This window comes from Mustela nivalis (assembly GCF_964662115.1).
Source record: "Mustela nivalis genome assembly, chromosome: 17".
NCBI lineage: Eukaryota > Metazoa > Chordata > Mammalia > Carnivora > Mustelidae > Mustela > Mustela nivalis.
In genome coordinates this window covers 14891878-14916575 of record NC_139036.1, presented here as the reverse complement: position 1 = coordinate 14916575, position 24698 = coordinate 14891878, and the positions used below count along the sequence as shown (strand labels likewise).

The 24698-nt window shown below is 43.4% G+C and overlaps 1 protein-coding gene across 2 annotated transcripts in view; it reads left to right on the top strand.

Annotated features, from left to right (window-relative positions):
- The first annotated feature begins 14680 nt into the window (after positions 1 to 14680).
- Positions 14681 to 24698, top strand: part of SHMT1 (serine hydroxymethyltransferase 1) — a 24873-nt gene continuing 14855 nt past the window's right edge. The window contains exons 1-2 of one of the 2 annotated variants that reach the window (XM_082706889.1): positions 14681 to 14777; positions 23017 to 23131. In XM_082706889.1, coding sequence (XP_082563015.1) covers positions 23039 to 23131 — 93 coding nt within the window. In that variant the 5' untranslated portion in view covers positions 14681 to 14777; positions 23017 to 23038. Of the gene's footprint in view, positions 14897 to 23016; positions 23132 to 24698 lie in introns of both variants that reach the window. The other variant, XM_082706888.1, reaches the window with a different exon arrangement.

The window sequence follows — 24698 nt, the reverse complement described above, 5'->3', positions numbered from 1 at the left end:
TTTTCTACACAATTTAAGAGACAAATGCATATTTCAAAATTATTAGTTTACATTTTTGGACACACAATGTATAAGGCAATTTCACTTTTAGACATGTATCCAAAAGAATTAATTTCATTTCCAGGTATATATTCAAAAGAATTTAAAGCAAGGACTTGAAGAGGTATTTGTACATTAATACTCTTAGCAGCATTATTCATAATAGCCAAAAGGTGGATATAACAAAAGTGTTCATCAGCAAATGAATGGATAAAGAAAATACGGAATTTACAAATAATAGAATATTATTCAGCCTTAAAAAGGACTGAGGGGCACCTGGATGGCTCAATCAGTAGAGCATGAGCCTCTTGATCTCAGGATCATGAGTTTAAGCCCCACTTTGTGGGTGGAGCCTACTAGAGCCTACAACATGGATGAACCTTGAAAACATTATGGTAAGTGAAATAAGCCAGACACAATAGAACAAATATTCCTTGAACCTACGTATACAAAGTACTTGAAATAGTCAAACTCATAGAGATAGAAAGTAGAATGGTGGTTACCAGAGTGTGGGCAGAGGGCAGAATGTAGAGTGAACTTTATAATAAAAATAAATACTTGGTCTTTTCTCCAGTTTCTGACACAGCATTCCTAAATTCCTCAGAATTTCCAGGTGAGAGGAGAATCTTTTGTCCCAGTGAACCACACTTGGTGAGCCCCTAGAGAGCGTCAGATTGAAAACAGTGGGGATAGCTGCACAACACTGTGAGTGTTCTCAATGCCATTGAATATACACTGAAGAATGGTTAAAATAGGGAAATTTTGTGTTTTGTATATTTCACCATAAGAAGTGTTTAGAAAATATGAATATGATTTGCTTATGAATAAAATGAAAGAAAAGCATGGCTGTTCACTGGGGCAATCAGACAACATCTCTACTGAGTCATCAACATCAACATCACCGAGGACACACAGACAGGCATCGTATGTATGTCTCCTGATATGATGCCCCAGGAAGGACTCAATGTCACTTACACAGGCATTCTGGCAGAGAATCCAATAATGAAGGAACAGATGAACACAAAACAAGGAACCTTCTATTTAGAAAGAGAAAGAAGGGAGGACAGACAAGTTGGGGAGTCAGGGGAAGAAGGGAGTGACTTCACAGTGTAGAAATGTCCCTCAGCCAGGCAGTCAAGGTCAACATCAATTAAGTCATACTGAGGTCACAGACCCCTTGTATGATATGATGAGATGGTCTCACCTGGTCTTGCCGTGAGACAATCATCAGAAAAACCCAAGTGGAGGGAGTTTCTACAAAAGACCTGACCAGTACTCCTCAAAACTCAAGTCACTGTTGGGGCACCTGGGTGGCTCAATCAGTTAAATGTCTGACTCTTGGTTTCAGCTTGGGTCATAATCTCAGGGTCATGAGATCAAGCCCTGTGTTGTGTTCCACAGTCAGTGTGGAATCTGCCTTCCCTCTCTCTTTACCCCTCCCCCCACCCTCACATGTTCTCACCCTCTCTCAAATAAATAAATCTTTTTTTTAAGCCAAGTCATTGACAACAAAGAAAATCTGAGAAATTCTCTCTCTCAAATAAATAAAATCTTTAAAAAAATCATAAGGAAGATAAAATCCATTTATAGTATTGTAATTGTAATGTATTTATTAAAAAAGATTTTTTAAAATTATATAAGTGGACCTATCTTGTTCAAACCCATATTGTCAGGGGCCAACTGTATATATATATATTTATCATATATTATTGCTATATATTATACTATTATAAGTAATATATATTATATATAATTTTAAATGATTATATTATAAAATCATATGTAACTATAATGCATGATATGTAATCATACATAATAATATTATGTGTAAGAATATATATTAGTACATGTGTCATATTTTATAGCTATATTATGTATTATAGCTTTAATATATAATTATATATAATAGTTATATTACTATATATTAAAGCTATAATGTATAATTATATATAATATTTATAATAATTATATGTTATGTCATTATGTTAGCATATGTAATATCATTTGTTATAGGTATATTATTATTTATTAAACTAATGGGACAAAATGTTAGCAATACGAGACCTATGGGTAAAGGAAAAGGCACACAAATGTTCTATTATTCCGATTCTCAGAAATTCTCTGTGAATTTGAAATTATTTACAAATAAAATATTTTTATTTATTTATTTATTTATTTATTTTTAAGTAAACTCTACCCCTCACGTGGGGCTCGAACTCACCATCCTGAGATCAAGGGTCACATGCTCAACCAACTGAGCCAGCCAGGCACCCCCTACAAATAAAATATTTATAAAATTCTCTGTGCACACACACGTAGTTTTGGGCATTTGCTCATTCCTTCCCTCCTACAGTATGCACTAAGGGTGCCAGGCCCTGCGTCAGGTGCTAAGGGTCCCACCGAACAGTCCCAGTTCCTGCCTTGGTGGAGCCTCATGCCTCAGTGGATGTTAACACCACGTTAAAGACCTAAGTGTCTTGGGAATTACAGCACACATGTGCCTCTTAGCTTGATTTTCTTCTTGCTACATTTCTCCCACCACTGCCTCTCAAAGCAAGAAGCTAGTCTTTTCTCTTCTGCTCATGGTTTTGGGCTGTTGGGCTGAAAGCCCTTGAAAAGAATATCTTCCAGCATCGATAAAAATTCTAATGTAACATACATTAGGCGGTGAGGATGGCGACCAGGTGAGTAAAGAGAAGGATCCGAAGCTTGCCCCAGATGGAAGGAATCCACCACCCATAGGAGAAAAACATACCGTAGAAGAGTTCGTTTCCCTTTCACATAGGAACAGGCACTCCAGGACAGGTTCTGGCTTTTGACCGCCCTCCTATCGAGAGGCAGAATCTGATTCCACAACCCTTGAGTCTGGGTTGACCTTAGTGATGCCCTTGTAATACACAGAATGCAATGGAAGTGATGCAGTGTGAATTTAGAGGCTAGGTCATAAAAGGTTCCTGGCTTTCTGGGTGGGAAGCTCACTCTTGGAACCCTGCCACCAGGCTATGAGCAAGGCCCAGCCACGTGCAGAGGCCACGTAATTTTCTGACAGGAGCTGGGTCCATGCTTTGCCCGAATGCCCCCACAGAGTTCCCGGCTCAGCTAGCAAGGACCATCAGACAGGGGAGTGGAGAAGCCCCAGGCTCCTGTGACTGTAACCACACCAAAGACCTCAAGCAAGAACCTGCTAGCTGAACCCAGACCACCACCAGAACCATGAGATACAATAAATAATCCATTGTAGTTGCTGCCTTAGGGCATTAAGTTTTGGGGGGGGGGGGTTGTTCTGCAACAATAGGTGATCAGAACGTATGTGTTCCATGCTAGAGTTCTTCAAACGGATTAAGACCCAATCACTTATAGCAGTAATTCACTTGATCCATGGGCTTTGCTGGCTACTTTATCTCCTGTACTGTTTACTGACATTTTTTAATTCTTCCCTAAGATCCATTTATTTATTTGAGAGAGAGCACATGCGAGTGGGAGGAGCAGAGGGAGAGGGAGAGAGAATGTCAAGCAGACTCCACGCTGAGCATGGAGCCCAGTGTGGGGCTGGATCTCACTATCCTGAGATCACGAGCAGAAACCAACAGTTGGACATTTAACTGACTATGCCAGCCTGGCACCCCTTTATTGATGTTTCCTAACATCATCTCCCAAATAAACTAGCATGTAAAATCCTTAATTCAGGGTCTGCCTCTAGAGACTGAAGTATTACACTCAGATCATGGTATTGGTTAAGAGCAAGAACACCATGAACAAACTGACCAGATTCAGGACGTGGCTGTAACATTTACTAACTATGGACATTGGCTAAGTTACTTATGATCTATTTTAGTATCCTCATCTGTAAATAGTAAATAAAAAATAGGCCTACATCCTAAGGTCGTTCTAAGTTTAAATGAGTTAATATATGTATAGTGTTTAGAAAAGTTTCAGATAATAATAGGCAGTATAAATGTGTTCTTTGAAAAAAACAAAAGAAAAACGTCTAAACAAGACAGGGGTGCCTGGATGGCTCAGTCAGTTAAACATCCCACTCTTGGTTTCTGCTTAGGTTATGATCTCAGGGTCCTGAGATCGTGCCCCAAGTGGGGCTCCATGCTTGGTGTGGAGTCTGCTTGAGATTCTGTCTCTCCCTCTCCCTCTGCCCCTTCCCTCACAAATAAATAAATCCTCAAAAAAACAATAATAAAGAGAATTTCTTGGCCCGGGTAACTGGACAATTCCAGTGATCAAGAATGGCTTGGTCAGGGCTTCGCTCTATTTTGACACCATTCTTTCAACTTTATACCACCCCACTCCATGGTCGCTCCATCCTCAGGCTGGGTTCTTTTCTGGTAAGAAAAGTGACAAGTGATAGTTCCAGAACTCACACCCACATACCACATAATGAAAAGGGAGACAGAGAACTTCTGGTGCCCCAACAACCTCTCAAAATTCTTGGGTTCATTCTGACTGAATCAGCTTACCCCACGTGCTGTCTATAAGTGGACCATCGGGAAGCTGGGGGCAGGGTCAGTCTCCAAACAACTTCCTGCTACAACTTCCGGTGTGGGCCGGAAGGAATGGATATCCGGCTTCCGGGTCAGAGCAAGGGGACCACAGAGCTTTAAGCAGCTTGGCATTTTGAAAAGAAATCACTCTGCCGCGAAGGACAGATGGAACAAAGGCCAGAAGGACAAGCAAGGGCGATCAGGAGATTGTTATTATTAAAAGGATGCAAAACTTGGAGAATGACTCTGTGATCTTTCAGTGTCTTGCAGAGTTTCATCCTACCAGCCGGAGGATAGACGGTGTTCTGGGGGACAGGAAACATTACTTGCCAAAGGATTGGAGCCAGTGGTTTTTACAATTCTGCAAAACTAAGATGTGCTTTTATTTTCTGTCCAGTGTAGAAGATGGCCCCAAGGATTATAGGGTTGTTTTCTGGTTTTGTTTTTGTTTTTTTGCTGGGTAAAATATTAACCAATTTTGTACTGAACACAGCCCTCTCATCTTTCCCTTCCTTTCTCCTCCCCCCCCTCACTGATTATGTGTTCAAGAGCAGGAAGAATATAAAGTGTCCCCAAACTGAGAAGGCACCTCGAGATTGAAAAAGCAAAGCACCCAACTCCATACAGAATACACAGAGTTTTATTTTGGGTAACTTTCTGACAGGATCTGGGGGGGACAGCTATCCAGACAGCTGTGCAGCCAGTCTCAGCAAAAGCCCAGTTTTTAACCTACTGGTTTTAGAGGAAGGTGGACGTGTAGGGGGAGTGTTCGCATATACATGATTGACAACTAATGTTTAAGAGACTTGGCGCCTCTTGGTGCCTTGCCTCTCTGGAGGAGAGAAGCATGTTATGAGCGCACTGAAATCTGGAACAGGCTCCCTAAATGCTCTGGTCTTGAAATGAGTATGGAGTTTTTATACATCAATCATTAGGAAGTTTGAAGAGGTCATTAAGCAAACAACAAGATGGAGGTTCAAAGATGGAGTCAGTATGGCCAGCATTCCTATATTATAAAAATCCCAAGTTTTTTTTTATGTTCCTTGTGACCATACGAAGTGTTGGTGAGGATGTGGAGCAATTGGAACTCTCATAAATTATGTAGGGGAATTTGAATTGATACAGAGCACTGGAAATCAGTTTGTGAATTTCTTATCCCATTGTGGTTTGATTTTGCATTTCTCAAATGACTAACAGAGCTGAGCATCTTCTCGTGTGCTTATTGGCCATTGGTATATCTTCTTTGGAGAAATGTCTATCCACATCTTTTTCCCATTTTCTGATTAGGTTTGTTGTTGTTGATGATGATGATTTGTGGAAGAACTTTCTCTCTTCCAGATGCAAGTCTTTGATTTTGTACAATAGAGGTGTTGTAAATATTTATTTTTCTCCCATTCGAAATTCATCATTTCATTTTCTTAAAGGGATCTCTCAAAAAGCAGATTTTAAATTTTGATAAAGTCCAAGTTACACTTTTTTCTTTTGTAGTCCACACTGTATACGAAGGCATCTTTGCCATTCCAGACTGTGCATGTTTCCTCCTATGCATTTTTCCTAGATACTGTTACAGTGTTAGCTTTACATGTAGGTCTCTAATCTATTTAAAGTAAATGTTTTTATATGGTGTGAGGTAAGGGTCAAAGCTTATTTCTGCCCATGTGTATATTCAGTTGTTCAGCACCATTTCTTGAAAAGAACATCCTTTCTTCATTGGCTTACTCTGACCCCTGTATTGAAAATCAATTGACCATATCTGTGTGGTTCTATTTCTGGACTTGCTTCCCAGTTGTACGACTATCCTTATACCAATACAACACTGACTTGATTTCTGTGCCTCTGTTCTAAGTCTTGAAATGAGGTAATATAACTTTGTTATTTTTTCAAAGTTGATTTGCATTTTGCATTTCTGTATAAATTTTAAAAATCAGCTTGTAATTTCTGCAAAAAATAAGAAAAGCCTACTGGAGTTTTTATTTGATTGCATTGAATCTACACATCAATTTAAGGAGAACTGCTGTCTTAAAATATTGAAGCTTCCAGTCCATGAGCATGGTATATATCTCCATTTATTTAAGTCTTTTTTTAGTTTTCCAACAATGTCTTAGAGTTTTCATTGTACATTTAATAAACATATTTGGTTAAATTTATCCCTAAGTATTTCATGGTATTGGACATTGTTTTAAATGGTATTAGTTTTAAAAAATGATGAGAGTATGACACCTGCCTTTCTATCTTGGGGGAAAGCATTTAGTTTTACAGTTATATTACCTATAGGTTTTTCATATATGCCCTTTATCAGGCTGCGAAAGTTTCCTTATTTCTAGTTCGCTGGAAGTTTTTTCATAAAAGGGTGAATTTTAAAATATTTTAAAATATTTTAAATATATAATTTTAGCACTACAAACAGTTGTAAAAATATTACAGAGTTCTGGGGCACCTGGGTGGCACAGTTGGTTGTGCATCTGGTTCTTGGTTTCGCCTCAGGTCATAATCTCAGGGTCATGAGCGCAGGGTCTTTATGTCAAGGTCATTATTTCAGGGTCATGACACAGAGCCTGGAGTCAGGCTCTGTGCTCAGTGTGAAGTCTGTTTAAGACTGTTTCTCTTCGGGATGCCTGGGTGGTTCAGTCGGTTAAGTGGCTGCCTTCGGCTCAGGTCATGATACCAGCGTCCTGGAATCGAGTCCCACATCGGGCTCCTTGCTCAGCAGGGAGCCTGCTTCTCCCTCTGCCTCTGTCTACTACTCTGTCTGCCCGTGCTCGTGCTCTCTCTCTAACAAATAAATAAATAAAATCTTAAAAAAAAAAAAAGACTGCTTCTCTTCTCCCTCTGCAACCCCTCACTCTCTCAAATAAATAAATAAATCTTTTAAAAAATAGAGTTCTTTTAGGTTGATAAATATGTTCTGGAACTCTAGTTGGTGATGATTGCATAATATAGTAAATGTAATAAATGCCACTGAATTATATGTTTAAAAATGGTTAAAATATTCAATGCTTTTATGTTCTGCATATTTCACTACAATAAAAAAAATAGTGTTTCCATATACCATTCTCCCAGCTTCCACTAATGATAACAACTTACATAACCACAATGCAATGATTAAAACTAGGAAATTAACATTGGTACACTTCTATTAATTAAACTGCATGCTTTATTTGGATTTCACCAGTGTGACTGGGTGATGGGCATTAAAGAGGCTTGTGATATGATAAGCACTGGTTGATATACTCAACTAATGAATTATTGAACATTATATCAAAAACTAATGATGTATTCTACCTTGGCTAATTGAATTTAAATTTTACAAGTGTCAAAAAAAAAAAAAAGAAACTGACTCAGAGGGACTAGATGTTAAATTTAACTAATATTTCAAATTAGACATTATAAATATGTTTAAAGAACTAAGGAAGATCATAATTAAAAAGCAAGTGGTATAATGGCAATGTAACATTTAATAAAGACTATTGATAAAAAATACAAGTTATTTTTTTAAAAAAGAACCAAATGGAGATTCTCAAGTTGAAAAGTACAATAACTGAGATGAAAGATTCCCTATTGATTCCCCAAAATAGGAAGAAATAGCAGAAGAAAAAGCTAGTGAACTTGAAGATAGATTGATAGAGATTACACAATCCAAGGATTGAGAAGGAGAAGAATGAAGAAAAGTGAATAGGGCTTCAGAGAAATTTACAATACCATTAAATGCACCAACATATGTACAACAGGAGTACAAGAAGGAGAGGAGAGAGAGAAGAAGAAAAGAAATAATGGCTGAAAGAAATGTATGCCAATAAATTGGATAACTAGATAAAATGGGCAAATATTTAGAAACTAATCTACTGAAACTGATAGAAGAAAAAATAAAGATTCCAAATAAGTCAATAATGAGTAAGAGACTGAATTAGTCCTCAAAATTCCACCCACAGGGGCGTCTTAAGTGGCTCAGTGGGTTAAGCCTCTGCCTTCGTCAGGTCATGATATCAGGGTCTTGGGATCGAGCCCTGCATCGGGATCTCTGCTCGGCATGGAGCCGGCTTCCCCTCTCTCTCTCTCTCTGCCTGCCTCTCTGCCTTCTTGTGCTTTCTGTCTTTCTCTGTGTCAAATAAATAAATAAAATCTTTAAAAGAAAATTCCACCCACAAAGAAAAATGTAAGCCCAAAGCCTTCACTGGTGAATTTGACCAAATATTTAAAGAAGAATTAATAATTCCTCACAATCTCTCCCCAAAAATGGATGAGGGAGGAACACTTTCCAGCCCATTCTACATTCTATAAAGCTAGTATTATGCTCGTGCTAAAACCAGACATCAGAAAGAAAAGAAAATTATAAACATCTCTCACGAATATAGGAAAAAAATCCTTAACAAATTATTAGCAAACTGAATCCACCAACATATAAAAGAATTATATACTGTGACCAAGTGGGATTTATCCCCAAAATCCAAAGTTGTTTGAACATTCAAGAACAAATTAATGTATTATACAGACTATATAATTTTTTAAATATTACATAATAATCTCAAAAGATGCAGGAAAATAATCTGACAAAGCCCAAAACTCTTTGATGATAAAAACATTCAACAGACTAGGAGGAAAAGTGAACTTTCTCAGGCTGATAACCATCTGCCTTAGGCTCAGGTCATGATCCCAGGGTCCTGGTTTCGAAGCCCACACTGGGTTCCCTGGCCAGCAGGCGGCCTACTTCTTCCTCTCCGATTCTCCCTGCTTGTGTTCCCTCTCTCTCAAATAAATAAATAAATAATCTTAAAAAAAAAAAAAAGACTAGATCCTTTCCGTCTAAGATCAAGAACAAGAAAAGGATATATGCTCTCACTACTACTATTCATCATTATGCTAGTGGTTCTAGTCAGTGCAATTAGACAAGAAAAAGAAATAAAGGCACCTGGGTGGCTCAGTCAGTTAAGCAACCAGCTCTTGATTTCAGCTCATGTCACAATCTCAGGGTTCTGAGATTGAGCCCCGAGGTGGGCTCAGCACTCAGCAGGGAGTCTGCTTGAGATCATCTCTCTCCCTCTGTCTCTCCCTGCTCCCTCCACCTTAAAAAAAATCCAAAACGCTGACAAAACCAAATCCAATAGATTCCCCCTTAACCATCATTTTGTTTCCCAGGGTTTCAGTTGCTCAGGGTCATCCAGAAGCAGATGATACTCTTTCCTATGCATCCTATCCCCTGATGGTTAGTAGCCTACACTCCATCACAATGCCTATGTCATCCACCTCACTCTGTCTCATCCCACAGGCATGTACCTTCTCACATCGTCACAAGAAGAGTGAACATATTGCAATGAGATATTTTGAGAGGGAGACCATATTCACATAACTTTTATTATAGTCCATTATTGTAATTGTTCTACTTTATTATTAGTTATTGTTGTTAATCCCTTTCTGTGCTTAATTTATAAATTAAGCTTTATCATAGGTATAGACATTTAGAGAACACAGTATACATAGGGTTTGGTACTATCCATGGTTTCAGGCATCCACTGGGTCTTGGATCACAGACCATGGGAATGAGGGGGGAACTGCTATGCAGATGAGAATGTAAAAAAATGATAACTCTCATTCTTTTTTTTTTTAAGATTTTGTTTATTTATTTGACAGACAGAGATCACAAGCAGGCAGAGAGGCAGGAAGAGAGAGGAAGGGAAGCAGGCTCTCTGCTGAGCAGAGAGCCCAATGCAGGGCTCTATCCCAGGACCCTGAGATCATGACCTGAGCGGAAGGCAGAGGCTTAACTCACCGAGCTACCCAGGTGCCCCTAACTCTCATTCTTATTTAAAGAAGTGCAAATTTATGCAGCCACTTTGGAAACTATGTTGGCAGTTTACTAAAAAGTTATACTTACTGGGGTGCCTGGGTGGCTGTAGTTATCTTCTAATGATTTTTGTCTAGTTTTTCTAATAAGTAATGCTGGGCTCATGAAATGTGTTGGAAGGTGTTTACTACTTCTCTATTTTTCTGAAAAACTTTGTATAGAATTGGCATTATTTCTTAAATGTTTGATAAGTAGGAAAACTACATTGGCCTGGAGTCTTATTTGTGGGAACTTTTTAAAAATACGAATTCAAGGTCTTTACTTGATATAAGATTATTCATAATTTATGTTTATTCTTAAGTGAGTTTTGGTGATGTGTGTCTTTGAGGGAGTTTGTCTGTTTTGTTTAATTCTCTTACTATTATTTCAACAATTTTACGGTATGTAGTCATGTAATTTTTACCTTCTCTCTTATTTTCTTGATTATTCTAGGTAAAGCATTATAAATTTTGTTGGATTTTTGAAAGATTTATTTATTTGTTCAAGAGAGAGCCCAGGGTAAAGGAAAGTAGAAAAGAGAGAATCTTGAAGCAGATTCCCCACCAAGCACAAGTGGGTCGACTTGGGGCTTGATCTCACAACCCTGACATCGTGACCTGAGCTGAAATCAAGAGTGGGACACTGAACCAACTGAACCACCCACGTGCCCCAATTTTTTTATTTTTCTAAACCTTTTTTTTTTTTTTTAAACCTTTTGATTATACTGATTTCCCTTCTCACTGTATTCATGTATGCTTTTAAATCCTTGGGCACAATTATAAAAGCTGTTTTCTTATTCTTATCTGCATGTTTCAACACCTTTATCATTTCTGCATCTGTTTCTATTCATTGATATTTTCTCCTAGTTATAGGTCACATATTTCTGCTTCTTGGCATGTCTCTTAACTTTCGATTGGATACAGGACACTGTGGATGGTATTGGTTGACTATCTAGACTTTGTTGTCTTTTTTTTTTTTTTAAAGGTGTTGAACTTTGTTCCGGAAGATAGTTAAGTTACTTGTGGATCTGCTTGATCTCTTTGAGACTTTTCCTAGAAGTTATTTTCTTATTTCAAAATAATCATAATTCACAGGAAATTTCTAAGATAGTACAAAGAGGGCCTATGTACCCTTCACCCAGTTTCTCTCATGGCCACATCTTCTATAACTATAGAGATCCATCCAAATTGTTATGTGTATCAACAGCTCAGTACTTTCTGTTGCTGGCTGGTATTCCAGCACAGATTTCTTTTTCTTCCAAGTCTACCATTTAATCCCTTAGGATTTAAAAAAAACAACATTATTGGGTATTGGGATTCTCAAGAATTACACAACAGGGGCACCTGGGTGACTCTGTGGGTTAAAGCCTCTGCCTTTGGCTCAGATAATGATCCCAGGGTCCTGGGATCAAGCCCTGCATCGGGCTCTCTGCTCAGCGGGGAGTCTGCTTCCCCTACTCTCTCTACCTGCCTCTCTGCCTACTTGTGATCTCTGTCTGTCTAATACATAAATAAAATCTTTAACAAAAAGAATTACACAACAAAGGAATGTCAGTGGAAGGACACAATTGGCCCATTTCTGGGGTCACATTTAGCTCTTCCAGCTTGACACCTAGCTTCCAGACAAAATAAATTTTTATTTTTTCTAAGTGAAATAATGTACAATTTCTGTCTTCCTCAGAACTTATAACTTTCAAACACATAGCTTTATCTTAAGCTTGGTTAAAAAAAAAAACAAAACAGGATGATGGCATGCCTCAGTACATAGTGTGTACTGGGAAATTTTTACAACAGTTATAACACGGGAATAATGCTATTGACAATGAAGTCCTCAATTTAGATTCTAGAGTGTTCAGTAAATGAATCTGTCTCAAGGTTTCTATCTCTTGTTTGCTCTATTTGTATTCTCTTTCTGGCCACTGAATTAGTGCATTGAACAAAAAAGATTTATTTTCATTATAGTAGATTACATGTTGTTCAGTGCTCAGTTCTTTTGTTTGTTTCTTTTTTGTTTTGTTTTTTAAGTGGAGCTCAATGTGGGGCTTAATCCCACAATCCATGAGATCATGACCTGAGCTGAAACCAAGAGTTGGACGCCTAACCGACTGAGCCACCCAGGTGCCCCTCTTCTTTTCACCTTTTTTTCTTTTAATTTTGTTTACTTATTTGAGAGAGAGAGCACATGAGAGGAGAGAGGTGAGCAGGAGAAGCGGACTTCCCGCTGAGCAGGGAGCCCCATGTGGGACTTGATCCCGGGACTCCAGGATCATGACCTGAGCTGAAGGCAGTTGCTCAACCAACTGAGCCACCCAGGTGCCCCTTCTTTTCACCTTCTTAATCGTCTCCTTCTTCTTTAGAATCAGAGGCTGATGGGACTCCTGTGTTAGCAAAAATATTCCCTTTTGACTCAACTGCATTTCCCTCTTGTTTGTCTGGCTCATCTCTTGGTTATCTCCTTCATTATGACCCTCTTCATTTCTTTGAAGCTGCTTTTTTTTTTTTTAAGATTTTATTTATTCATTTGACAGACAGAGATTACAAGTAGGCAGAGAGGCAGTCAAAGAGAGGAGGAAGCAGGCTCCCTGCTGAGCAGAGAGCCAGATGTGGGGCTCGATTCCAGGACTCTGGGATCATGACCTGAGCCGAAGCCAGAGGACTTAACCCACTGAGCCATCCAGGTGCCCCTGAAGCAGATTTTTAGGTTATTATCACTCTCTGTAGGACAAGACAGATCGATTTTGGAAGCCTGCTGGTTTTAGAATCTTGACTTCCGTAAGTAGGGAATGGAAAAATGAATAGCTCACACAACAGTTGGTTTAACCATTCATCTAATGAAGGACATTTGAGTTGTTTCCAGTTTGCAGGTATTGCAAATAAAGCTGCTGTGAACACTTATGTATAGGTCATGTAGACTAAAGTTTTCATTTCTCTGGGTAAAATCCCAGGAGTATGGATGCTAGGTAACATGGAAAGTGTGTAAGTTTAGTTTGTTCAGATGCTGAAAAACTTTTCCAGAGTGGCTGTACCCTTTTACATCTCTACCAGAGACGGATAATTTAGTTTCTTAGCTTCTTCTCCAGCCTTTGGCATTGGCATGACCTTTTAATTTTAGCCATTCTGATTGCTATGGAATGAATTGGGTCATCCTCCCTGCCCTCTCCCCCCCACCTTAGGCCCATTCTTATGTTGGAAGCCTAACCTCCAACTGGACTGTATTTGGAGATCTGGGTCTTTAAGAGGTAATTAAGGTTAAGAGAAGGCACAAGGGAGGGGCCTTGATCTGATAGAATTAGTGTCCCTATAAAACCAGACACCAGAGGTGTTGCGCTTTCTCTCCTTGTGCGTGAGCGCACACATATGGCAAAGGAAGGCCATGTGAGGGGACATAGTGAGAAGGTAGCCCTATACAATTCAAGAAGAGAGCCCTTACCAGAAACCAAATTTGCTGGGTGGTCAGCTGCAGTGGGGGAAAGAGATGGTTGAACTCTGAATATAGCCTGAGCAATGAGGAATGTACAGCCAAGGAGGCGGAAGTGATGTCAGTGGGTGGTAAATTAACAAGAGCAAACACCAGGGCTAAGGGGGGAATCTGGCTAAACTAATCAGGCCAGGGTACTCTGACATCACTAAGAATGGTGGAGGACAGGGAATCCAGATATGGAAGGTTAGCAGTGAAGGCGGGGCGTTCTGGTTAAACTGACTTAGCTGAATTCTTCCTAAAATTGGACACAGAAGCCCAGAAGCCTTAGTTGCAAAAGAGTGTGCTCTCAGGAGGGTGTGACTAGAATTCGGCCAATGAGAGAATCTTTGTCAGCTCCTTTCCCTATACTGTGCAGCCCCGTGGTTTTTATTATTCTTAAAAATGGCTAATGCTTGTTGAAACCTTATGTCAGGTACAATGTTAAGGGTTTCAGATATGTCTATTAATCCTCCTGGGAGACCTGTCAGGCGGATGAAATTATGTCCAACTCGAAGTTAAGAAATATGAAACTCCCGTAAAATGACTGGTATAGGACTTCATACGTAGTAATAGGATCAGAATTCGAACCCACGTTTGTCCTATTTAAATGATCACTGCGCGAAACTGCAAATAGGACAATGCAAATGTCAAATATAATTCCGCGGCCTACCCAGATCCACTGGGACAGGCCCTTTGCGGATACCCTGGAAACCCCTGCCCCCAGGCCGAAACCAGGATTAAGTCAGCAACTGCCCTGTGCAACCTCGCGCAGGCGGGGCGGGGAGGAGCAGCCCCGTCCCGGGAAGCCCCGCCCACCGCTCCGCTGCAACCAGTAGCGCCAGCGCCTGGGGGCGCGGGGCTGCCGCTCTGATTGGGCACCTCCGGGGGCGGGACCGGGCTGCGAGCGCCCGGCACCGAGTGGTTCGCGAACCCTGGGCGCGCCAAGTTCTGGGTTCCGGACTCGCGGGGTAGGTGTCACGTGGTGGGCACCTAGTCGAGCGCAGGCCGGTGGGTCTCGGACTCTGGCCGTGGCGGCAGCAGCGTGGGGCCTCAGGGTCGCTGGGCTGGTGTGCGGGACCCTGTTCCGGTAGGTGGGCAGCTTCGGGTGCCAGGACGTTGGTGTCCCCGACGCTCTCCGGGTGTGCGCTCTCTTTGTGCGCCTTGCCGCCGAGCTTCCCCCGCAGCACTGAGAAGCCGGAAAAGGTGTGGGGCGGGAGGGCGGCAAGGCCGGATGCCCGGTGCCTGGTCACGGGTCGGTGCGGTAGGGGTGGTGGGCTCAGCCTTTGACACAGATGTGGAGGCTTACAGCTGATCAGGTAGCCGCTCCCCACTGAGCCCTTTTCTCGCAGAGCATTTTCAGTTCAAGCGCGCCCTTCACGGGGCTACAGAATGCCCTCAACCGAGCTGTAGGTGGAGTGCTATCACGTAGCCCATTTTACAGATGAGGAAGGTGAGGCTCGACGAGAGGACCCGATTTAGGCGCGACCCTGCAGAGTGCAAAATGGCAGAGCCCGGAATCCAACGGAAGCTCTCCAAGAGTGCGCGCTCTTGCCTTGCATATATGGTCGCTCTGCTTTTGGGAGTGCGAACAACTTCCTGCGGGGGAGCAGCTGCGCCTGTTGTCTGCAATCTGTAACACACACCACCCCCCTCCCCGTGCTAGGAGACAAGCGTTGTACTGTGGGGTTCTTGGCCCCGTGCCCTGTGCTTCCAGGTCCTGGAAGTCAAGTGACCCTTGATCTGCTGAGGCCAGCACACCACATGTGTCTTTAGTCAAGCAGCTGCCAGACTGGAAACGCCAGTTCAGGTTCTTAGGGAATCATATTTTAAATTTCTTACTTGAGGGAACACGCCCTGGAGGTGGGCAGTCTGTGCTTTAATTCAGCAGGGTCACGGAAAGGGCTTTGGAACTAAAAGTAAACCGGAGTTAAGATTCTGACTACATTGTAGGACCTTAGACCACTTAACGCTCTGACTCAGTTTCCTCCTCTGTAAATCGGGCAACACAAAATCTGCGCATGGGACACACAGGTGGCATTCAGCAGGGTCGTTCCCTCAGGAGACTTCTGGCTGGTTCCACTTGTGTGACAAAGGCCCAGGGAAGATTGGGGGCCGTGGGGAGGCTGATGACCTTGGCAAGTAAATTCACTTTCCAGGCCTCTTTCCATGGGGTTGAGGCGAATATCATGCCATGCGTGAGTGACAATTTCCCCAACAGAAATATCCAGCACTATAATGATAGTCACGGCTGCAGTGGGCTGTGTCCTCCCCGTGGTGCTCAGCCCAGATGCCTGAGTGGTAACAAAGATGGCTGAAAGGTCCCTCCGTTTCTTTTGTAGTAGCTGATAGTTAGGTACTTACTGTGTGCCTTGTGTGCCTGGCGCTGTTTTGAGTGCTCATGTATGTCCAGTGTCTTTTAACTCTCCCTGACCACTCTGAACAGTCTTCACTCCCGGGTTTTACATGAGGGGACTGAGAAACAGGTGTCAGTAACTGGGGGGTTGCACGTTAGGAAGTGGAGAGTGGGATTGAACCCGTCAGGCTGGCTTTAGGAGTTTCCTGGGGTGTGGTCTTCACTGTTGGGACATGGGAGGATTGGAGGGGTCCAGCTGGAGAGGTGTCCCCCGCCTGCTTTTTGGCACAGGGAGCCTTGATCTCCCCCGGTTGTGTTTCTCTAGTTGTTAGTTTCAGATTTCACAGATGGCTTAAGAAATGGCTTAAGACCAAGATTTCTAGAACACATTTGAAACTTGTCAAATATGCACGGTCAAAGGGAAGAATCTATTCTCCCATCCTGGCTCTCACTGCTTCTGAGTATCATCTCTTGTGTCTCTGCTTTGTTCCCCAATCTTCAGCCACATGGGCCTGATTTCTGGCCCTCAGCAAGTCAAACTTCTAACCATTTTAGGGCCTTTGCGCTAAAGGTGATAAAGGTGAGGGATGATTTAGGAAGATAAGGTATGTTTGCTCTTACCCTAGATCTCAGAAGCTTGGATCTTTCCCAATTCAGATCTTAGCTCAGACACCTTTCATGGCCTGGCCTAAAGAAGCCCTCCCCTCATTTACTGGCCTCATGGCAGTCACCACCACCTTAGATTATCTTGTATATATTTTTTTAAAGATTTTATTTATTTATTTGACAGAGAGAGAGGTCACAAGTAGGCAGAGAGACAGGCAGAGAGCGGGGGAAGCAGGCTCCCTGCTGAGCAGAGAGCCCTATGTGGGGCTCCATCCTAGGATCCTGAGATCATGACCTCAACTGAAGGCAGAGGCTTAACCCTCTGAGCCACCCAGGCACCCTATTTTGTATATTTGTTGTTTACTTTTTTATTAGTCCTCACCTCACAAAAGCAAGGCCTCTGTCTTTCTGACCCACGTATTCTTAGTTCCTTCCTCAGTGCCTGGGACATAGGAGTTGCTCAGTAAATATGTGTTGCAGGAATGAATGAAGTCACTGTAGGCTAATACTAGTAGTAGAGTGGATCTCTTAACTATCAAAAGCTTGTTTTGAATGAAATATAGAATTATCCTATGGTCCAGCAACTCCTCTTTGGGTCTATACGCAGAAGGATTGAAAGCAGGGACTTGGTATCTGTTCAAGTTCGTGGTTGCATCATTGACAGTGACCTAAAGGTGGAAGCAGCCTAATGTCAATAATGAAAAAATGTCTAAAGAAAGTAGTGTGTGGTGTCTGCAGACAGTGGGATATTATCCTGACTTAAAAGGGAGGGAGATGGCATGTGCTACCACATGGATGAACTCTGAAGACCTCACTCTGCATGAAATAAGCCAGACACAAAAGCGTGACTGTTGTGTGATTCCATTTACATGGTCAAATTCATAGCAAGTAGGAGAGGTTACCACCAGCTTGGAGAGAAGGAAATGGAGAGGTGTTTAATAGGTGCCCAGAATTGCGGTTTGCGGCGAGGAGAAAGTTGGGGGACAGGTGGTGGTGATGGTTTAATGCCACTGAATTGCACCTAGAAATGGTCAAAATGGCAGAGAATGACAAATGCTATAGTGATTACACTTGTAAGTGGGATTTAAGGAACAAAACGAACAAGCAAAGAAAAAAAAATTAGACTCTTAAATATAGAATAAACTGATCGTTGCCAGAGGGGATGTGAATGGGTGAAATAGGAAAAAAATTAAATATGATTTTTAATTTAAAAATGGTTAAAATGGTAAATGGTATGTGTCTTTTATCAGAGTTCAAAAACAAATGAGGACAAAGTTCAAGGTATGTTATTTTTCAGCCAAACTCCAAATCTCAAGAGAAGATGTGAAGTATTTCTTGCCTAAATATATTAGCTTTTTGGATGCTTTTCCCTCTGCTTTTTAATAGGTACACAGGGTGAGGATCTGTTTCTTGTTTCATCAGCCCGCAGGTTATCAGTAAATCTGGTCAAGTTGACCCATAAATTAGCTATTTACATCCCAGGTCTTCGTCCTTCTTACTGGAATTCAGATCGCCCCAGGACAGAGTAGGTCTAATTGACTTAGTAGACAATAGATTTTATCTGTAGTAGGTTTAATTGGCTTAACAGAATCTTGAACTCTGTTGTGTTTTTTTGTTTTGTTTTAAGATTTCCTTTATTTATTTGAGACAGAACAAGCAGAGGGAGAGAGAGAAGCTGGCTTCCCCTGAGCAGGGAGCCGGATGCGGAGTTGAATCCGGATCATGGCCGGAGCCGAAGGCAGACCTATAACCAGCTGTAACACTCAGGCGCCCTGAACTCTCTGGATAAAGAATTAAAACTTCACGATTGGGGCGCCTGGGTGGCAGAGTGGGTTAAGTGTCTGCCTTTGGTTCAGGTCATGATTTCAGGGTCCTGGGATTGAGCCTCGAGCCTCCAGCCCTGCATCACATTGGGCTCTCCACTCAGCAGGGAGCCTGCTCCCCCACCCCCATCCCTCTCTGCCTGCCTCTCTGCCTACTTGTGATCTCTGTTAAATAAATAAATAAATAAATAAATAAAATATTAAAAAAAAAATTTTTTTTCACGATTAAACCAAAAGGTTCATCTGGACTCAAGAAAGGGATGGGTTCGGGGTGCCTGGGAGACTCCCGCATTGGGCTCCCTGCTCTGCAGTAGCTAGCTTCTGCCTCCATCCTGCCTGAAATAAAGAAATACAATCTAAAAAACAAAAACAAAAAAATAGAGTATGGGCTTAAGAAGGGCGTGGACTAAGTGCTCTGTATTGGTAGAAAACTCCTCCCCCTAGGTTGGGCCAGGGCGGGGGTAGGGTGGGGGGATGGGGGGGTGGGGGGGTCATGTCCCGGCCTGCTGCTCTCCCACAGGGTTTCAGAGGTAACTGACTCAGAATTAGCATCTCCCCTAAGAAAAAGATTTGCAGCCAGAGCTATAGTTTGAGTGTTCTGCCCAAGGGAAGCCAGTGAGCGGGGAGTTGCAGGTGGGGACTTTGTTCCTTGTCCTGAGCAGGGTGCCAGGGATTGCCTTTCCCAGAATGACTAGATCTGACCTGCCTTGGAGGAGGGCTCCACGTGGACTTTAGTTATCTGGCGTTTGAGCAATATCTTCTCTGTGTTGCTTGTCACCTTTCTTAGGCCCGAGTTTTTGTGTCCGAGAGACCAAGGAGCCAAGCACCGATGGAATCACCCGAGGGTTTATTTGACAAGCTTAAGCCTGGGCCCAAGTATACCCGACAGAGCGGAGTAGGGACTTGGACCCCGAGCCAGATTCTAGTCAGAGTTTTTAGAAGCAGAGTAGGGGTGGACTCGGCGGTGGGTGAGGACAAAGTGGGTGTTCAGAAGGGCTATCAGGGTCAAGAAGACTGTCAGGATATTGAAGGCCTGGCTACTATCAAGCCAAGGCCATTTTTCCCTTTAATGAGGCACTAGCATGAAGACAATTGGGAGTTTCCTGGTGGAATGTCACATTCTTGCTATCAAGCGTCCTTGTTAGTGAGATTTGAGTTTAGAAGAAATTTAACTTTATTTACTTTTCCTTCTACCTCAGCCTCCTTCAGTTTTGTTTATGGAGGGGAGGGTGACATTAGGGCTTAAGGAACTGAATAATTTGTTTCTGGAAATTGGGCTATTGAAAAGATAGCTTCTTTGTTGTAAATCTCAAGGACATTTGTAAACCAAGGGAGACTCCTGTCCCGCAAGATTGTGATCTCTGCAAGTCAACCATTTGTTGTTCTTTTAGGGCAGCCAGGGGGTGGCCGAGGAATGTCACACATACTACCAAGGGGAGGGGAGCGGGTGGAGAGGGGGTGCAAGGTGCCAGCCTCCACTTTGCCAAGATGGCTATACTTATGTCAGAGCTAGACTCGAGGTGGGTACAATCTTGTTTTTCTTGGCCTCCACAACCTTCAAATCCTCTTTGAGTAATCCATATTTAGAAGAAACTTGGTCTTCGAGATTTTAGAACCAGAATGCCTGTTTTGGCTCTTGTGCTTTTTTGGGGGGGGGGGGTGTTACCACCTGTGGAGGGCATGTGTGTGGGCGGATGCAGAGAGCCTTGGGTTGTCCTGGCCATCCTTGAGTGCAGGGATCATCACAGAGAACGGAGAAAAACAGTGGCAGAGTGCCACAACCATTTTCCCCATCTCCCCCTGGGACAGCAGCATGGCACGTGGCCGGTCACTTCCCAGGCTGCCTGCCTGCCCTTGGCAAGTTAGACCAGATGTTGCTGCAGAAGCATGTGTTACAATGAAGCCGAAGTGCTTGCAGATGGGGCTTGTTCCTAACCCTCTGTGCTGGACTTAAAATCATGGCTGCTTTGAAAGCCCCAGTGAGGAATTTCCCAGTTAATAATTATTGGTAGTTCCTTCTTGCGAGCTCTAGGGAGGTTAAGGGGGATGGATCACTGTGACTTGGGACTTTTGGGCTGTTTTATTTAGTGGGTGTGTTTGTCTAGCAAGTGAGAGTGTGCATGTGGGCTTGCATAGGGAAAGTTACTTCTGCTGCTGCTTGTCAGCAATTCTGGGACACTGGCTTGGGGGGGGTCCCACAGTTCAGTTCTGGTACTAGTTGGCGTTAACGTGGACCCCACAGATTAAGGGCTCAGTCCCACAAGACAGCCCCCCATTTCAGACACCATCCACAAGTAGGTGGTCTCCCCATTACCTGCAGCTTCTGTAGGACTTGGCTACAAATTGGAGGTTCCCTCGAGCCCCCTCCCTTCCTTGGATTTAGTCATTGCTAAGACAGCCCGTAGAACTCGGGGAAACATTTGCTTACTTTTACCAGTTCATCATATAGTAAAAAAACAGCATAAAGGAAGGATACAGATAAACAACCGGATAAAGACATACTTAGGTGAGGGGTGGGACAGTCCCACGTGTGACAGCTTCTGTCCCCCTGGAGTTGGGGTGCGCCACCCTCTGGGTACAGGGAAGCCCCCCAGACCCCATGCTTCGGGGATTCTTAGGGAGGCTTCCTCCCCTACACTAGGTTACTCATTAACTCCGTTTCTAAGACCTCTCCCCTCTCTGGAGATTGAGGAGTCTGGATGGAAAATTCCAAGCTTCTGATCCTGCTCCGTCTCTGTGGACCCTCCAGGAGCCCACCTAGAGTCAGCTAAGTAGAACAAAAGGCACTCTTATCACCCAGGAAATCGCAAGGGGTTTAGGAGGAGAGACGGATGTATATTTCTTATTAATTTACAGTACTCTTGGACGATGGACTCTTGCCTCCTGATTGGCTCTTTCTCAGCCTAGATATTCTCTGGGTTTGTCTCCTCCACTAGGGCCCCCCTGACCCGGCTGTCCACAGTGATCCTGCTCATGCCAGTACCCCGTTCTCGTCCCCCATGCCGCTCTCCTCGTTTTAGCTCACTGTGTTAAGTCACCTGTTGGGCTCGCTGCCAGGCAGGGCTCCTGCGTGTTTTGGTCACCACTGTGTGCCCAGTAACAACCCTGTGACTGCCTCCAGGAAGGTTCTCAGTAAGTAGCCAGTGAATGAGTGTCCTGAAATGACAGCTTAGCAAACTGATGGAAAAAGCCCTGAAAAGCTGCCAACTATTGGTTAAAGGAAGTTGATTCCTGTCAATATTTAAACATTCACACTGGTAGGTGTGCCACTGCCCACAAATTGTCGTCCTCTGCAGAAACCTAGGGTACAGAAGCTTGCATTTTCCTCTCAGCTCTTTTAACAGGATGACATTTTCTTTTCTTTTTCTTTTCTTTGTTTTTTAAGATTTTATTTATTTATTTGACACAGAGAGAGCACAAGTAGGCAGAACGGCAGGCAGAGGGAGAAGGAGAAGCAGGCTCTCCATGGAGCAGGGAGCCCAATGCGGGGCTCGATCCCAGGATGATGGGATCATGACCTGAGCCAAAGGCACCCATGGGATGCCATTTTCTGATGAAAAAGACAGACGTGTCAATCTGAGCTGTGGTTTTTACCGGAAGGTGTCTGTTTAAGCAACAGTGTGTGCCTTCACTCATAGTTCCTACAGTAAGAAGTCTTGGGGGCACTCAGAATGTGTATTTGGGGGTTTTGAGCCCATCCTTCATGGCTGAGCTGCTGTGCAGGCCTGGGGCTGAGAGATTTTTTCTTTTCTGAGTCTCATTTTCATTACTTGAAAAATGGCGGGGGGCGGGGCGCCTGCATGGCTCAGTGGGTTAAAGCTTCTCCCTTCGGCTCAGGTCATGATCTTGGGGTCCTTGGATCAAGCCCCACCAGCGGGCTCTCTGATCGGCAGAGAGCCTGCTTCCTCCTCTCTCTCTGCCTGCCTCTCTGCCTACTTGTGATCTCTGTCAAATTAATAAATAAAATCTTTTAAAAAAAAGGAAAGAAAAAAAAATGGGAAGAATAACACTGAAATCAGCAATTCATTTATTCAGCCATTTGGCAAATATATATGGCCAGGCTGGCATTTTGTGTGGGATTTTATAAAAAGAGTAACACTGGGTTCTTGCCTTCAAGACCCCTGGTTTAGGTGGGGAGCTTCCCCATAACCAGGAAAGGTAGAGTTGGGAAGACGGGTAGCGGGCTCTCTAGGCTGGGCAGGCCTCAGAGGGAGGGCGGGGAGTTCTCACTACTAACGGGATCCCCCGCTGACCTCCACACTTTGAGAAGGAACCAGAAGTTCCACGCAGTGGTTGTGCAATAGAAGGCCATCCTGTTGACCAGGACGTGTGAGGGAAAGGCCATAAAACGCGTCAGTCCTTCAGCAACTCCGGAGAACCAGCAGCTTTAATTAAATTTAATGCTGGGAGTGTTTCCATTTTCAGGCAACTTTGAACCAGCGCGACGATGGCAGAAGTCAATGGGACTCACAAGGATGCTGACCTGTGGTCCTCGCATAATAAAATGCTGGCGCAGCCCCTGAAAGACGGCGACACTGAGGTGAGGCGCCGGGAGTCTTACTTAGGTCTGCTGGTCTACTCCTAAGTAAACCCCACTGAGGACAGCCTTGCGGGTAGTGTAAGAATGCTGTGTGTAGGGATCGTGGCTGACAAAGTGGCCAAAAGTCCCCTGTGGGAGGACGCCTAGGAGGCTCAGCGGGTTAAGTGTACCATTCTTGGTTTCGGCTCAGGTCATGATCTCAGGGTCGTGGGATGGAGCCCTGAGTCCGGCTCTGCGCCAAACATGGAGTGTGCTTCGGATTCTGTCTTCTCCCTCTGCTCCTTGCCCTGGTCTCTCACACACACACTCTAAAATAAATAAGAATTTAAAAATCTTTAAAAGCCTGCTGTGGGGAATAGGCATATTTCTGGGTTTCCACAGAGGGCAGAGCACTGTTCTGGCTATTCCGGAGGAAAGGGCCATTGGAGGGGCCACTGACATCTGACCCTTTCCTTCCAGTTCAGGTATCTAGACATCGAGAAGCATCTTTTAATTTGTGTGGTTTGTTTTTGGTTTTGTTTTGTTTTAAAGATTTTATTTATTTATTTGATAGACAGAGATCACAAGTAGGCAGAGGCAGGGAGAGAGAGAGAAGAGGAAGCAGGCTCCCTGCTGAGCAGCGAGCCTGATGGCGGGGCTCTATCCCAGTATCCTTGGATCATGACCTGAGCCAAAGGCAAGGCTTTACCTCACTGAGCCAGCCAGGCACTCCTTATTCATGTGTTTTTATAACAGCTTTAGAGGTGAGAGATCATTCGCTTAGCATGTAAGTCACCCACTTAAAGTGCGTATGTTGGTGGTTTTCATATGTTCACAACCAACTTTATTTATTTATTTAAAGATTTTGTTTGTTTATTTATTTATTTATTTATTTGCGAGAACACAAGCAGGAGGAGAGGGAGAAGCGAAGCAGATGCCCTACTGAGCAGGTAGCCCGACGGAGGACTCGATCCCAGGACCCTGAGATCATGACCTTGAGCTGAAGGCAGAGGTTCAACCCACTGAGCCATCCAGGCGCCTCTGCAGTCAATTTTAGAACATTTTTATCCCCCTGCAAAGAGAAACCAAAACCCATAAGCAGTACTGTACTGCCCCCCACCGCCCAAACTCCCCAACCCACAGCCACTGCTGGCCTACTTTCTGCCTCTGGGGGTTTACCAAAGCTACTTTTATCTGAAGGATGAAGAACAAGGAATAAACTTCCGGGAGGGAGAACCTTGGTGAAATGTAGGGATGAAAATAACAAGAGGGTGCAAAATGAAAAATTCAGTGGGATGCTTATTTGAAGGAGCATTTTCTCTTCAGTCATTTTGTTTCCCTTAATTCATTGTCTTCTGTGAATTCCTCCCTGAGTGCTAACATCCAAGGAAGATTTCATCTCTTCTCTAAGTGCTGTGGGAGGGGCGCCTGGGTGGCTCAGTGGGTTAAGCCTCTGCCTTCATCTCAGGTCATGATCCCAGGGGCCTGGGATTGAGTCCCGCATTGGGCTCTCTAAGTGCTGTGGGAGTCTTCTCAGCTGGGTTGTTTGGGTTTCGGTTGGCTTCTGTAGGCAAAATATGAATCTGTC